The sequence below is a fragment of the Lemur catta genome, chromosome 14 (assembly GCF_020740605.2).
Source record: "Lemur catta isolate mLemCat1 chromosome 14, mLemCat1.pri, whole genome shotgun sequence".
Classification (NCBI taxonomy): Eukaryota; Metazoa; Chordata; class Mammalia; order Primates; family Lemuridae; genus Lemur; species Lemur catta.
Genome location: NC_059141.1, coordinates 63,729,950 through 63,744,787, shown reverse-complemented (window position 1 = coordinate 63,744,787; position 14,838 = coordinate 63,729,950). Strand labels below are relative to the sequence as shown.

At 50.8% G+C, this 14,838-nt stretch overlaps 1 protein-coding gene across 1 annotated transcript in view; it reads left to right on the top strand.

Moving 5' to 3' along the window:
- The window catches only part of WDFY4 (WDFY family member 4), a 296,219-nt gene that overhangs the window by 216,113 nt on the left and 65,268 nt on the right, over positions 1-14,838 (top strand). The window contains exons 45-47 of the mRNA XM_045569053.1: positions 1,936-2,056; positions 4,716-4,801; positions 6,529-6,591. Coding sequence (XP_045425009.1) covers positions 1,936-2,056; positions 4,716-4,801; positions 6,529-6,591 — 270 coding nt within the window. The remainder of the gene's footprint in view (positions 1-1,935; positions 2,057-4,715; positions 4,802-6,528; positions 6,592-14,838) is intronic.

Below are 14,838 nucleotides of genomic sequence, written 5' to 3'. Positions count from 1 at the left end.
CAGATGCTGGACCACCACTGACCACAGACCAGAGGATTCTTGCCAGGCCTGTCTGACAGCCCAGCCTCTTTTTAGCTTCCCTCAAAGTATAGCACAGAGGCCCCATGGCCTGCACTTAGGCTGGGTTGTGGGACTGCACTGGGAGCCGGGACTCGGGGCTGAACCAGTCTCTTCACCCACTCGCAGCCACCTTGGGCGGGGGCCCTTTCAGCTCTTGGCTCTCTGGGCCGCTGGTCAGCACTCAGGCTTCTTGGGGGCATGGGAGGCCCTTCATCTCGAGGCCTGGCGTTTTATCGGAACTGTCATGGTTGCACACACAGTTTAAAATGACTACATGGCCCAGATGTTCAGACATTCACTTGTCTGTCGCTGAAATCCTCTTTATTTCTCAAGCCCCGTTTGTAGGGATGGTGAAGAGCTTCACCTGGTTACCTTGTGGTATCTCAGTCACTTCCGATGCACATGTTGTTCTCCCTGGGAATAAATATTTGGACAGGTTCGTGATTCCCCCTTTTCCCCTCCTCTCCTCTCCTTCCCCGGGAGGGGGGCTTGTTCTGAGGCCTCTCAGGCGCCCCCACGCCTCCTGTCACACGCGGGGCCCCACGCCGCCTTTGAGCAGGTCTGGCCAGTCCTCCAGGCTTCTTGCCACTCAAGGCCTGGCTTGGGACTGATAAGACGCACCCCTCTACTTCCTCTCACTCAAGCCTGGATCTTGCAAACCAAATGAGCTCTGGCTTTCAGACAGATGTTTCTGTTGTGTGGTTAAGCAATCTCTTCAGAATTCAGTGGACCTCTTTGTCTCAGGCTGGATGTACCGCAGCAGCTCAGGGAAGTCCATCTAGAAAGCTCTCAGGGCTGCCAAAGATGTGGGGGAAGTGGGTCCAGGGTCCTGAAGAGCTCTGGGGTTTCACACCAGAACAGCACCTGCAACCCCTGCAACACACCTTCGCTCGCTCTGAGGAGGAGGCATTATCCTGAAGGTTCCCCGGGCCAGGCCGGCCTGGGCAGCCTCTCAGGACCCAAGTGCCGCACAGATGGGCTCCCTGGCTCTGCAGCCTCCTCGGTAGTCTCCATGCTCTTCTCTGCTCCCTTCTCTCCTCCTCACTGTGATGACCCTCGAGCTCTGGTCTGCACTCAATCTCTGTGGTCATTGGGCTTCCCTGGAACCTTCCCCCCTCCCTCCTCCCCCAACCCCCACGACCCCTGCTGAGCGCTCTGGACTCCCCAGTCCTAAGAGGAGGGGTCTGAGTCACACCAGTGGCAGTTGCAGGCCACAGCTGACTCAGTGACCTCGGCCAGCCTCTCCACCCTGCCAGGGAAAGAGGTCAGTATGAAACAGACCACCTGGGCAGAGGCTAAGGCATGTGGCAAGGCAGGTGTCCTGGGACTTGGACCGTCCATGTGTGGGGCCAGCGGCTGAGGGCGTAGGGGCAGCTGGATGCTGAGGAGCCGGCCCTCCTCACCTTCCTCCCAGGGAGGGGCACGAAACCCTCCCTAGGCACTCTGGCGGTGGTTGCCATCATGCATGAGGTCCACAAAGCCTTCCCTGCCGGCTCCCACCCTCGATAACCAGGAGCCTTCTCACCCCACCCAGACCCCTGGAACCCTTGTCAATGTTGTCCTGGAAACTATGCCACCATCTAGCTGTGCCCTTGCCCGGTGAGGCTGACACCCCACCCCACTTCTCGAGGGCAGGGCAGCTCCCCACGTGTCAGTGGCCCTCGTGCCAGAGCTGACATGGGCAAGCGCTCAGAAAGGGTTTGTCAGATGGGTGCGTGTGGGCACACTAGCTGCCAGTGACCACAGCACTTTGATTGTCCTTTGATTGTCCCTAGAAATTTGGGTGTGGCGGGCAGAGGGCAGGAAGAGGAAGCCCGCCAGCGGCCCTCTCCCACAGATGTCCAACAGGTTTCCTGCATGTCGTTTCCTTTTCAGCATCAGCGATCCATTCATTTTCAACATGTGCAGCAAAGACAGGTCCTCGGACCATTACTCGTGCCAGCGCCACAGCTACGGTGACATGAGGGAGCTCCGGCAGGCCTGCTTCCTCCTGCAGGTATGACCGCTGGGCACTGACATGCCAGGAGGGGCAGGAGGGAGCTTCACATCTTTGTGGGACAGGTGGTCCAGGTGCCATCGAGGGACACACCTGTGTGACCCCTCTTTGCACCTGTGCACAGCACAGGGCCCTCAGGGGCACACCCGTGAATTCCTTGGGCTTTTGCTAGCCCGGGTCTCAGCTGGGAGTTCTGGTTTCTGCCACCCTCTCTCCAGTCCCTGCCCCTGGCTGCTGGGCCTTTCTGTCTCCCTGTGTTGTCGAGCACCCAGGCACTTTGCTTTGTTCTGCCCTTGGCATCCGCAGAGCTGCCTTGGAAATTAAGGAGTGCAGGGCCGGCAGCTGCACCGCCCCGTGGTGGAGCAGGTGATGAGAGTTGAATGGCGTCTGGTCTGCTGTGCCACCACGCGGGGCCCCTCCACCCAGCTGCCTCCCCACAGGCTCCCCCGTGGCCAAGCTCCTGCCTGTTTCCAGGGCAGAGCTGCTCAAGGAGCTCCCGACAGCCCCTCCACCCAGGTCCCCCGCAGCCCTACCCACGGCCCTCGAGGGCACACAAGGCACTCAGCGGGGAGGGGGGCTCCTTTTCCAGGAAGAGCTCAGCCAGGAGCTGGGCACAATCTCCTGCTTCTCATCCCTCCTCCCATACCGATCACTCTTTCTAGAAGTATCTCCTTAGTGGCAAAGCAAGGAGGACAGACTCAGGCACCCCCAGTTACCTACAAACGTCTTACCTTCAGCAGCTCAGCCTCAGCACTAGCAAAGCGCATCCCACCCCCAAGGCCTCCACAGCAGGGGGCAGAGAGGGGCTGGGGACCACGTTGGGGGGCAGGGGCCCTCCCCACCCTCCCTGCAGGGTCCCTTAGTTCCAGAGGCCAACAGGGCAGTTCTTGTCCCAGATGGACTTAGTAAGGTGCCTTCCATTTGCAAATGCATTTTCTGTGGGTAGATCTTTGGTTCATCAGGTGAACAGCCCCCCCCACCCCCGCTTGCCCACCTCCCGGCAGAGGCCTCATGATTATTCTCTGAAACCCAAGCTCAGGAGGCCTTTCAGGGGAGCGACGAGGATCCAGCCAGCGGCTCGGTCGAGGCCTCTGCTGAGCCTCCTCGTCCCTTGCCGCGGCTTTGCCGGCACAGCGTTGGCTCTCATTTTGCATGACCCTCCTGAGCTCCTTTTCGAGGAGTGTGAGCTGGAAGGGGACAGAGAGGCAGCCCCGCCCTGATGGCTCTGGGCAGTGCCCTGCTCTGGGCTCCTCTGGGCACCTCTCTGGCATCCCTGCCCCAGTGAACAGAGGCCACGCGTGTCTTCCCACTGCCACCCACGTAGCACTGAGCACACTCAGGGGCACATCGTAGGTACTCAAAGTTGTGTTTTATGCTTACGTCTGTCTTGCAGGTGATACGTAGTAGCAGATATCTAGCAGCAAGGAGTTTATTTTTCCCCAGTCCACAGTGATTGTTTCCAGATGGTTGGTTCACCTAAAGTGGTGGAAGCCAGAAGCGCGAGTGTGTGTGCATGTGTGTGTGAGAGCATGAGTGCACGCGTGTGCATGCGCCACCAAGTGGGGCAGGGTTGGCATGGGGGGGAGCTTTACAAGCAAGTCCACTCTTTGCAGCCTTGGAGTCTTCCAGAAGAAAGTCAAAGCCTGGCACCCATGATGGCCAGGGCAAGCTGTACCCTCCATAAATTCTACATTCACTTTATATTTTGCACATTATTCACATTTTATCTGTAGAAAAAAATTGAGACTTTTACATCCACTAGCAGAGAAGAGGGGTTTGCAATATCATTGCAAATACTTTCCCTCTGCTCGAGAGCCTTAATGAACTGGACTTTGAGAACTCACTCCAGCCAGGTGGATGCAGGCCGGGCTCTGTCATTGGGTGCAGGGCCCATCTCTGAGTCTGACCTCACCCACCCCATCTGTCTCTCCATGCGCAGGCCTCACCCCTCCCTGGCCCTCCCTCCAGCCCTGGGAATTCTCTCCCCCGGCCCCATCTTATCCCTGAGATTTATCTCATACGGAGACTAGCACTACCCCTATTCCAAGTCTGTTATTTACATAGCTTAGAATAGAAGGGAGGGAGAAAGGGAAGGAGGAGAGAAAGGGGGAGGAAAAGAAAGGAAAAGGAAAGACAATCTTGAGGATTTTATTTAGGCATTAACAAGATACCCCTTATTACAACATTGCCATGTCAGTGTGGCCACATCAAGGTGGCTCAGCAAAGTGGACCAGGCAGAGCACCCTGTGCCTCTTAGTCTGTAGATCAGTGCACGATGCCGCCCAGTTTGAGAGCTGCACCCCCCTAGCCAGCTCCCCTAGTGCTCTGGTAAGGTGGCCCCTGGCTCAGGAAACCAAACCCATGACCCGGAAGTGAAAGTGTCTCCGTCATCTCCTCCTCACTGGCCGTGCGAGTGGGTCTTCCTGCTTCAGCCAAAGGAGCTCGGAGCTGAGGTCAGGCCCCTGCCCTCCCACTCATTCTTCAGACACACCCCCCACCCTGTCACCAAAGTCTTCACATCCAAAGGAGTTGTTAGGACTAACCAGGAAGGACTGCTTGACACAGAGACCCAGTGACCCACTGCCAGCAGCCCTGTCACCCTGGGGCGTCTCCATTCCAGGAAATGTCAGAAGCAGTAAAAAGGGGTTTCTCTTCACAGGACATTGCCCTGGAGATCTTCTTCCAAAATGGATATTCCAAATTTCTTGTCTTCTACAACAGTGATCGGAATAAGGCCTTCAAAAGGTAAGGGTGTGAGCATCATCCTTCCAGGGAAACTGATCCTGACCCGAAAGCTGAGGAACAGAGAGCGCCCAGTTCTATTCTCAGGAAAAGTGTTCCCAACCCACAGCAGGCAGGATTTAGGCTAGGCACGGGGAAGAACTTCCTGGCCCACAGAGCTGTTGGATCATGGGACAGAGTACAGAGAAAAGGTAGAGAAGTTTCTTCTCTCCATCCTGGGACACAGGCTCCATGTCCATGAGCTGAAGTGGTTTAGAAGAGTAATTATTGAAGGGAGAAAAAATCATGCAGATGCAACATAGTTAAGAAACTGGCTGTTCAATGGGCCTTCCAGAATTTTCTGGCTTTGTATTCTAATTTTCCAAGTAATTTTTTTGGCTTAATCTTTTTTGTTTGTTTGTTTGATCCTAGCTGCCAATTTTAGTTGCTCCAATTTTGTATTTCACTGGAAGGAGTTCCAAAGAACTGATTTCCCACATGTGTATTAAACATCTTTTTTTCTTAAAGGGAGAAGCCTGCTGTTTTCCTTAACTTCTTTCTCCAAATGGATTAGTCAGTCTAAGAAATCTAAGCCAGTATATAAGTTCTTGATGCCAAAGTTATTTATTTTTATTAATATTAAAGGAGTAAACATTGCTTTGTGGAGAATCTAGAAAGAACAGGAAGCTCCGTGCGTGCGCAGAGGGAGTGGCATGTTCTGCTCCTCGCTGGGCTGGGAGTTCCGGGGTGAGATTTGACCCCTCTGGCCAAGAAGCCCCATTTTGTGCTCAGAGATTCCAGTCCTCTGAAAGGCCAATATAGGGTCAGTAGGTGTTTTTACTTCAATTAGAAATGAGGATAGGAAGAAGGACGTGGTTGCTGCTGTTCCTTAGGAGAATGTGGGGACAGGGCAGGAAGGGCATCCCCAGGAATGATATTCAAAATATTTATAATGAGTATGGAAGGTACCACCAATTTATTCAAAATTATTATTGATAGCTTGCCTTCCTGGTGGCCCTGGCCGGTAACTGGCACCAGGGCCAGCTGCTGTAGCCGAGAGGCAAGGCCAGAGCAGAGCAAAACAACTCCCACAGAGGGGCTGTCTTTGCCAGCTCTGGGTGGACCTTCTTTGATTCACACGAGCCTTCCTGTGAGGTTCTTCCAAGGGCCACTGTTAGATTCCCTCCTAAAATCGTCTTCAAGGTCTATTTTAGACTAAACCCAATAAACAGACATGCAATGCCAAACTTGATTCATTTCCCCCCCACGGTTTCTGTGTATTGCACAAACATTTTTCCCAGTTGACCTGGAAGTCTCATATATCCATGGTTCAGTCTGTGACTGTGGCCTAATGCAAACACCCCAAGACCACACCTCAGCCTGCTCAAGGAGTCTTATAGTAAAATGGCATTTGTCACCAGGGTGACACACTGAGACTGACAGCAGAGGTTGTTGAAATTGGCAATGTTGTCAAACACCTGGCCCTGAGGAGGTACTGCAGACACATTGCCTAAGTGACTGTTGTTTTATTGTTGTCACTGTTACTATTAAGGCTAGAATGTGCAGTGCCAGAGGGTGCTAACGGGTGCCTCAGAGGTATGCCCGGGCCTGGTGTTCACGACCCCGGGGTGGGATGGGGCAGGAGAGGGGCAAGAATGGAGCCAGCTCTGGCCTGGCTTTGGGAACCTTTCTGCTGGAGGTGGATGGGTCTTGGCTCTGCTGATAGAATTATGCTTTCCCTTTTCGTTTAGCTTCTGTTCTTTCCAGCCCAGCCTGAAGGGGAAAGGCGTCTCAGAGGACCCCCTCAGTCCCAGGTAAGGGCGGGGCAGCGTGCTCTCGCGCGTGGTGCTGGCCTCACTTTGATTTCCTTCATCTGCCCTGTCCTCCTCTAAAGAAGTCATGCAGACAGCACAATAATCTCTCTCCCCTCTGTTTTTCTCTCTTGTCACTGTACATCCTTCATCCTACTCCTGGAAGTCCTCGTGCCAAGTAAACCTCTATGCATAGACTTGAAGCCCCCCATGCTCTGTGGCTTTTGCAGATTGGGACAGGTTGCCCAGAGAGGTGTCAAGTCAGGGTCAGCCTTGGGGTCAGGCCCTCAGGGGTAGGTGTGTGAGCAACCCCAGGCCTGTGCCTCCTATAAAGAGAGTCTCTGAATGCTTAGAAGCCAAATTAATATAGGATGGCGAATGAATCGCATGCTAATGTGTGAGTCTATGACATGGGACATGTTTCCCAATGAATGAAATGCTTACAGCCCTTACCCAGGACTCCGTCACCGGAGCCAGAAGGTGTTTTTACTTCAGTTAGGAATGAGGATAGGAAGAAGGACGTGGTTGCTGATTTTCTTTAGGATTATGTGGGGACAGGGCAGGAGGGGCGTCCCCAGGAATGACATGCAAAATATTTATGGAATATTCATTCAAAATTATTTATCAATAGCTTATGAGGTATGGTGTTTGCTGCTTGACAGAGCAACAAGCAAAACAGCCCAAATATTCCCTGTCCTTACTGAGTTTATATTCTTGTGAGGAGGACAGCCATAAATCAGTTTAGATGAGAGAACTTGGCAGCATGTTAGATAGTGCGAAGCATGAGTATAAGAACCAAGCAGGTAGACATGGGCACTGAAATCTTAGATGGCCTGGCAAGGGAGGCCCTCATCCAGAAAACGGTGTTTGAATTAAGACTCAAGCAAACTGGGGAAAGGCGTTGTGAAGCTAACTGGGGGAAGAGCGTGTCAGGCCGAGGGAGGAGCAAGGTGCAGCTGGGGCCTGCAGGCTGGGGTGCAGGGAGCTAGTGGGAGCACAGTGAGAGAGCTCACAAGGGGCTAGTTGGTGCAAGCCTTGGGGGCTCATGGCTATGGTGTTGGTGTTTACTCTGAATAAATGGGAAGGCTTGGAGGGTTTGGGGCAGAAGAATGGGATGACCTGACTTATATTGGAAAGAATCACTCTGGGTGCTGTGCCAAGAATGAAGCGTAGTGGTCAGAGGCAGAAGCTGGAGTCTGGTTGGGAGGCCACTGCAGCAATCGAGGGAGATGGCAGCAAAGACGGCGTGACGTGGGCAGATTAAGGATGTGTTTTGAAGGTGCATCTGATGGTATCGGATGACAAATTAAGCCTGAGGTTTGTGTGTTAGAGAAAGGACTTACGACTGAGGATTTAGGCTTGAGCAATTGAGGGGATGACCACAGGAAGAGCTGCTGTGGTCTGCGGTGGATGCCAGGAGCTCAGGTGTGGAGGTGTGAACCTAGAGATGCCTGTCACACATGCAGGCAGAGGCGTCGTGGAGGCCATTGGATCTATGAATTTGGAATTCAAGGGAGAGGTCTGGATGAGATGTACATTTGGAATAGTGTTTAAAGCCATGAGAATAGACAAGATCTTCAAGAGAATGCTTGCATGTGGAAAAGAGGTCCGAGGACTGTGCCCTGGGCACAGCAGCCTTTAGAGGGTAAAGACATGGACAGGGCCAGCAAAAGAGATGGGGAAGGAAGGAGTAGCCAGAAAGGTAGCAGAAACCGCAGGTGTGGAAGACGTCTTGGAAGCCAGGTGGCGTGTATCACGGTGGGAGCGGTCACATGTTGTTGATGGGCCAAGAAGGATAAGAACTGAAAAATGACCACTGAACCTGGCAACACGGGAGCCATAGATGGCCTTCAGTAGACCGATTGCAGAGCTGCCTATTGTGCCAGGCATTTACCCTTTAGCTGACAGACTGTGGGGAAGCCCGAGGCATGCCCGGGCGTGGTCCAGAAGGTCTGGGCAGCAGTGTGTCGCCAGAGGTGGGTGGCGGCTATTTACCAGCTGCAGTGGATGTAGTTCACTAGTGCAGCAGCAGCCCAGCCCTCACCGTGCACATCCGCTGAGCATTGGCTTGGTGATCTCATCTTGCTTGTTTTATATAAGCTTCTGGTTCACGCTTGGGTTTCTTAGCACTGTTTCACTACGAGTGGGAGAGAGCTATCTCAAACTAGCTGAAGCAAAAGAGAGGATTCATCACCTTACCTCATCCGAAGGCCACAAATGGTCTGGCCCCAGACATGGCCGAATCTCTAGCTCGAGTGAGTCTGCAAGGGGCTGTGGCCCTCCGTCCCTGGGAGAGGCTTTCCCTGGGACGGGCTCCACTCTTGGCAGGCACTTGTAGCCTAGCAGAGTGGAAGCTCCAACAGCTCCAGACTGACATCCATCGTAGAGGAATTCCACCACACGTCACACCTGCTGCATCCCAATAATTTCAGCCAAAATCCCCAAGGTGGCTGTCATTCTCCCAAGTTGGGTTGCATGCCCACCCCAGAACCAATCAAATGTTTTCACTGCCCAGATCGGGGTGATATGCTCACCCAGGCTCTAGGGGTGAGGTCAGTCCCACCTGGCAACATGAACCAAACCGAGGGGAGTGTCGTTCCCTAGAGAGTCGAGGGTCTGTTAGCACAGGGGGTGAATGCTGAGGCGTGAACCACAGCAGATGGCCATCCACTGCTACGTCGCAGAGGACGTGGTTTTCTCTCTCCCTGGAACAGTTCTGCATCAGCTGTGACACAGATCCCTTTTGTCCCTGCAGCTCCCCCTCCTATGAATATATTATGTGATATCACTCAGCAATCATGTAGCTGCCCCTGTGACTGTGAGCAGCACTCAGTCTGTTCCTAATCTGTCACCTCAGAGTCTTTGGGGTGCTTTGGCCTGACAACACATAGCTTTGTCCACAGGGGAGAGTTTCTATTTTTCTACTCCAAAGAAAGAGGGGCAGACAGAGGAGGGGCAGAGGGAAAAACACAGAAGAGGACCTGAAGCCTGGCTGTGGCCACTAAGCTGGGGGTCCCTACAGAAAGGATTGCCAGGTGGTAGGAAGACGATTCTCTGGGTATGAGTCGGATGTTTGGAAATTCCTCCTCACTCATCCATAGCTTGGCGATGGCCCTCGACACCTGCCTGTGTACCACCTTGCATGTGTGGGACAACTGAGCACCACACTGGTTTTATTTCCACTGTGGTGATTTGTGCCACTGTGGCCACCTGTGCCCACTGGAGCAGGGTCTTCCAGGACCATTCTATGCCCTGCCGGGCTCAGTCTCAGCACAGCACCAAGAGTGAAGACCCTTGGGGAAGCTTCTGGGGTCAACTGGGAACAGTGCATGGTGCTCCAGAGACATGCCCATCTCAGCATTTCTCTGAGAGTCTCAGCAAAATGAGGATGCCCCAGCAGAGTGCAGGGACTAGGCTCTGAGGCCACCCAAGCAGCAGCAAGGGTGTGTGTTGAGACTGCGCTAAATAAACAGCCGTGGGCCTTGGATCAAGCTGACTGTGCTGACCTGGACCCACAGGAGCTGCCCTATAAATTGTAGTCCCTTTGCCTAGTTTCAGAGTTACCTACTGTGTGTTTGGGATGTTAATGGAACAACTGATTAAAAATAGGCAGTTATCCCTGCTCTCAGCTCTTCTGCATGTCCCCTTTGCAGCCCTCTTCTCACCAGCCTGATTGCGGCTTCTGGAGTGCCGGGGTGGGAAGGCAGTGGTGGCCCTTGGCCCTAGGCGGGCTTGGCTGGCCATTGCCATGTGCCTGGAATGAATCTGATGATTTTCCATTTGGGTTGCCAGGGGCAATTCCTGGTCCATAGAATGAGTCTTGAAAAACGCCTGGCTGCTTGTTGATTACTCTAGTGAGCATGAACTTCTCATTTCTAAAGGAGGTATGTATGGTTCTGAGGGTTTGCACTGGCCCATGATGCTTGCCCTAAGCCTTTTCAGCCCCCCTCCCCAAATGATGCCTTGTTTGTCCCCTTTGGATGCCATCCCCCATGTACAGGAAACTGGAGCTTTCGGTACCAGAGTTTTCCTGACTTTCAGTGACAGAGGTTGCCTCTACAGCTATATGCATACTAAGGAGGCTCTCCGGGCCTGGATCCCAAGTGGAAAATACTTGCAAAGTCTGGATGAATCTGGGATCCACAGCTCATCTGTGGGACTAGACCCCATGCTATAGGACTAGACCATTCTGAAGATGGCATGATCTGACTTCTGCAAGGTGTAAGGCTCTGCAAGCCCACAGGGCCTCCTAACACAAAGCCAGCTAGAGGCCTTGGACAAGCCACTCCATGGTGTTGGACACAGGCAGGCTCTGTTGCAGCACGAGGGGGACCAGTCAGAACAGGAGAAACATGGCAGAAGTTGCAAGGAAAGGAGAATGCACATGTGAATAAACACACATCCTTCCACTTAAATGTGCTTGTGCCCTTCCAGAATGGGTTAGAAACAGCCTCAAAATTAAACACACTGTATAACAACTCTTTAACTATTACCCCAACACTCTTTTAAAGGAGAAAAACCATAGATGTGATCACCTGGAGTGATCTGGTTGCTCTAATTGTCCTGAAACTAAGGAAAACAAAACAATTGTGTTGGGTTATGTCATTTTCCAGTGACAGATAACAAAAACCAGATTTTTGTGAATTTTTTTCTGAAACATACTTTCTCTTGGCACTGAATATCAAATTTGTCCTTGTCTAAAGCATAGTGGGTACCAAAGGCAGCACTTCCCTTTTTACAAAATATGCAAAAAAGAGTGCTACAGAATATAACTTTCAAGATTAGCTCTCTGTAAGAATGGGGACCTATCACTGGGACCTATTTTTGTACAGACCTTTCTTTGGGAAGGCAGCATGACCTGGCTGAGTTACCGTGCTTCCCAATGATCTCAGTTCATACTGAGCCCAGAGTTGAGAACACTCAGAGAAATACAAGGCTACGATGCCTGCCTGGCTCTCCCTCTCTCAAATCTCTACTGGACTCAGCACACATCTTTGAATGAACTGAAGGAATCTTTCCATAGCTGTAGTTTCTAACAAAGTCTGAAATGCTGACTGGTCTTGGCATTGAGGCGAAAGTGTCCCTTGGCTGGAGAAAGGGGTAGTGCTTATGTTTGGGGCCTGATTGTACCTGGATGTTCACAATTCCTGAAATCTCTCAGTTGTATAACTTCTTTAGGTATGGTGTGTAGAATGAAATTCATTTTGGGTGGTGCAAGTTCTACAGTTGAGTATTTTCAGTTTATTGTTTCCTTTACATATTATCTTTGAGAAAAATAATGAAAGACAAAGAATTTAGAAAACCAGCCATAAGACGCTATGCAATTCCCATAGAAATATGACTTTCTGCTGTAATCAATCACAACCCCAGAGGCACCAGTGTTAGCAGCAGGGAAGCCAAAGCTCCAGTTCCCCTTCTCCCCATTTCTCCTTTTTCAGTCACACTCCCAGGAGATCAATGCCGTTGTCTAAAGATCAGTAAGGTACACCGAAACTTTGATAAAGGTGGTGTCAGCTTCTCCACTGAGTGGAGAAACGTGGTCCATGGGCTTCTTGGTAAAGTGCAGCCCTGGGAGAGCAGTTGTGGATACCAAACAACTCATACCCTTGGGCTAGGGCAGAGTTGCTGGAACCAAAGGTGAACTAAACCTGGCCACAAACTCAAAATGAGGGTGACAGCCGATGCGCCAGCATTTAGGAGCTTTTTACCCAGTTAGCTCAACAGACTACGGGCATCAGAGCCCCGGGGATTCTGCCTGGGTTGTGCTCAGACTGTGGCTCTGGCCTCATCCCATATTATTCTTGCTGTACCAGGTTTGTGTCTTGTCTCAGCCCTATCCTCAGCCATGACCTCAGACCCCTTCCTGGGCAAAGGCCTGACTCAAGGCCTGCTCTCTGCAGCAACCTGCCGCTTCCAGCTCTACCCAGCCATGTTGCTTCCACAGCCTCCACACCCCCACACCACCAGGGCTGCGGGGCAGGTGTGTGAAAGCCCAGGAGTGGTGAAGAGCAACCCACTGGTTCAAGTTTCCCCACTCCAGTTGCTTCCTGTGCCCAGCCACCTCCAGAAAGCCTGGCACGTAGGGAAGCCATGCATTCTTTTTATTTTAGCATCTTTCCTGGTAATCTGCAAGGAAAAGATCCAACAATGGGTAATTTTAGACTAGTTGGGTGAGCTGAGGTTAAGGTGCCTAAAATGCCTTAACTCTGCCGGACGGTTGAGGTATTGCAGCTCTGGGCTGACTGGGTGTGTTGTAGTCGTATTTTAAGCTTGCCATAGGGGCTCATAAATTAGCACAGGACAGATGTACAAGGATCTGTTTATTGTTGCATCTGGGCTGTAAGATCAGTTTTTAAAAAATTTATTTTAAAATATAGATTCACAGGAAGCTGCAAACACAATACATAGAGTCCCCATGTACCTTTCCTTTAGTTCTTCCCCTCCAATGGCTACATGTTATGTAACTCTAGTACAGTTTCAAAACTAGGATGTTAACACCGGTACATGCCTATGCATAGCTCATTGTCATTTTATCATATGTGTAGATTCAGGTAACCACTACCACAATCAACATACACAATTATTTTATCACCACAAAGATACCTCTTGTGCTAACACTTTATGGTCATGCCCACCCCCTTCCTCCTCCTACCATCCTTAACTCCTGGCAACCACTGATCTGTTTTTTATCTCTATTATTTTGTCTTTTAGAGAATGTTCTATAAATGGAATCATTGAGTACATGACCTTTGAAGATCAGCCCTTTTCTTACTCAGAATAATGCCATTGAGATCCGTCAAAGTTGTTGCATGTATCAATAGAATGTTCTTTGTTTTCGCCGAGTAGTATTCCCTGGTATGAATATGCCAGAATTTGTTTAACCATTTGTACATTGAGGGACATTTGGTTGTTTCCAGTTTGGGGCCATTACAAGTAAAATAGACCATTTACATTTATTGTAATTATCAAAATATTAGAATATAAGTCTGCCATTTTATTTTTTGTTTCCCATTTTTTCCCTGACGTTCATTTCTCTGTTTCATTTTTTTCCTGCCTACCTGTGCATTACTGAACAATTTGTTAAAATTCAACTTTGATTTAGCTATCATATTTTTTAGCATATTTCTCTATGTAAACTTTTAATAAAATTGCTCCAGGCCACAGAGGCCAAACACAGCAGATGACCATGGTCACACCTGGCTTTCAGAAATGGTGATGCTTAGGTTAGTGTGAATAGGGATTTTGTTCTATTGAGGGAAAGAGAAACCCCTTGGCTTTTCTATGAAGCATTTTTAGGCTTAACACAATTTCCAGAAAGTAAAGGTGACTGAAGTATCTTAGAGCATGAAGGAACATCAACATCAAGGAAGACTTGACAGAGAAAGAAATAGAACCTGAAAGATGCCTCCTAACTGCTCTCTGTCCCCAGTCTCTGCTACAGGCCACTGCCAGCATTTCCTGGCTAAAGATTTATCTAACTTGAATGCATTCTGGGGAAAATTGGGCCCATCGCCTGTTTATTTCTCAGACCTGGTGAAGTTAAATGCACTTAAAACCCCTTCCTGAGACGTGGCCATAGAGGGAAAGCGTAATAAACAGATGTCATCGTGTACGCAAGCAGGCACTCAGCAGCAAGTCCGGGAGCAGATGTTGAGGCTGACCCCAGTGAGGTGAGGAGTGTGCCGTGAGGAGGCAGGGCAGGGCGCTGCAGCCCGAGGGCCTTCCTGGGGCACAGGGGTTCTGTGACCGCAGTGCTTTTTTAACTTCTCTGCATTGCCCATCCTTTTGAATACGTAAGGGGAGAGTACTGATTCTAAAGAAAAAGTGTCTCTCAAGGGAACAGAATTGAAACGGGCAGTATCCAAGTGACTAGTCACCGCTCTCTGTCTTGACCATCTGACCCCACATGGATTCCATACCTCTTGGGCCAGGATGAGATGAGCAGACGGGCTCCTTTACGGACACGCCTAGGGCCCCGACAGACTAGTGGTGGTTCCCGAGTCTGAGATGTGGCGTCTTGTCATGCGCATCTCAGACACGATTGCTCCCCTCATCTTCAGAAGGGCTTGTAATAAGTCATTTCAGATATTAAATGAAGAGAAAAGTGTAAAGGACAGCGCTCGACGTTAGCAAGGATACAGGGGGGTGGGTCCTCTAATATGTTATTTGATAGACACATAAATGTGTGTAAACATCGTATGAGCTCCTTGATGGCACGTATCAAAAATTATTTGCAAAAACACACCCTTT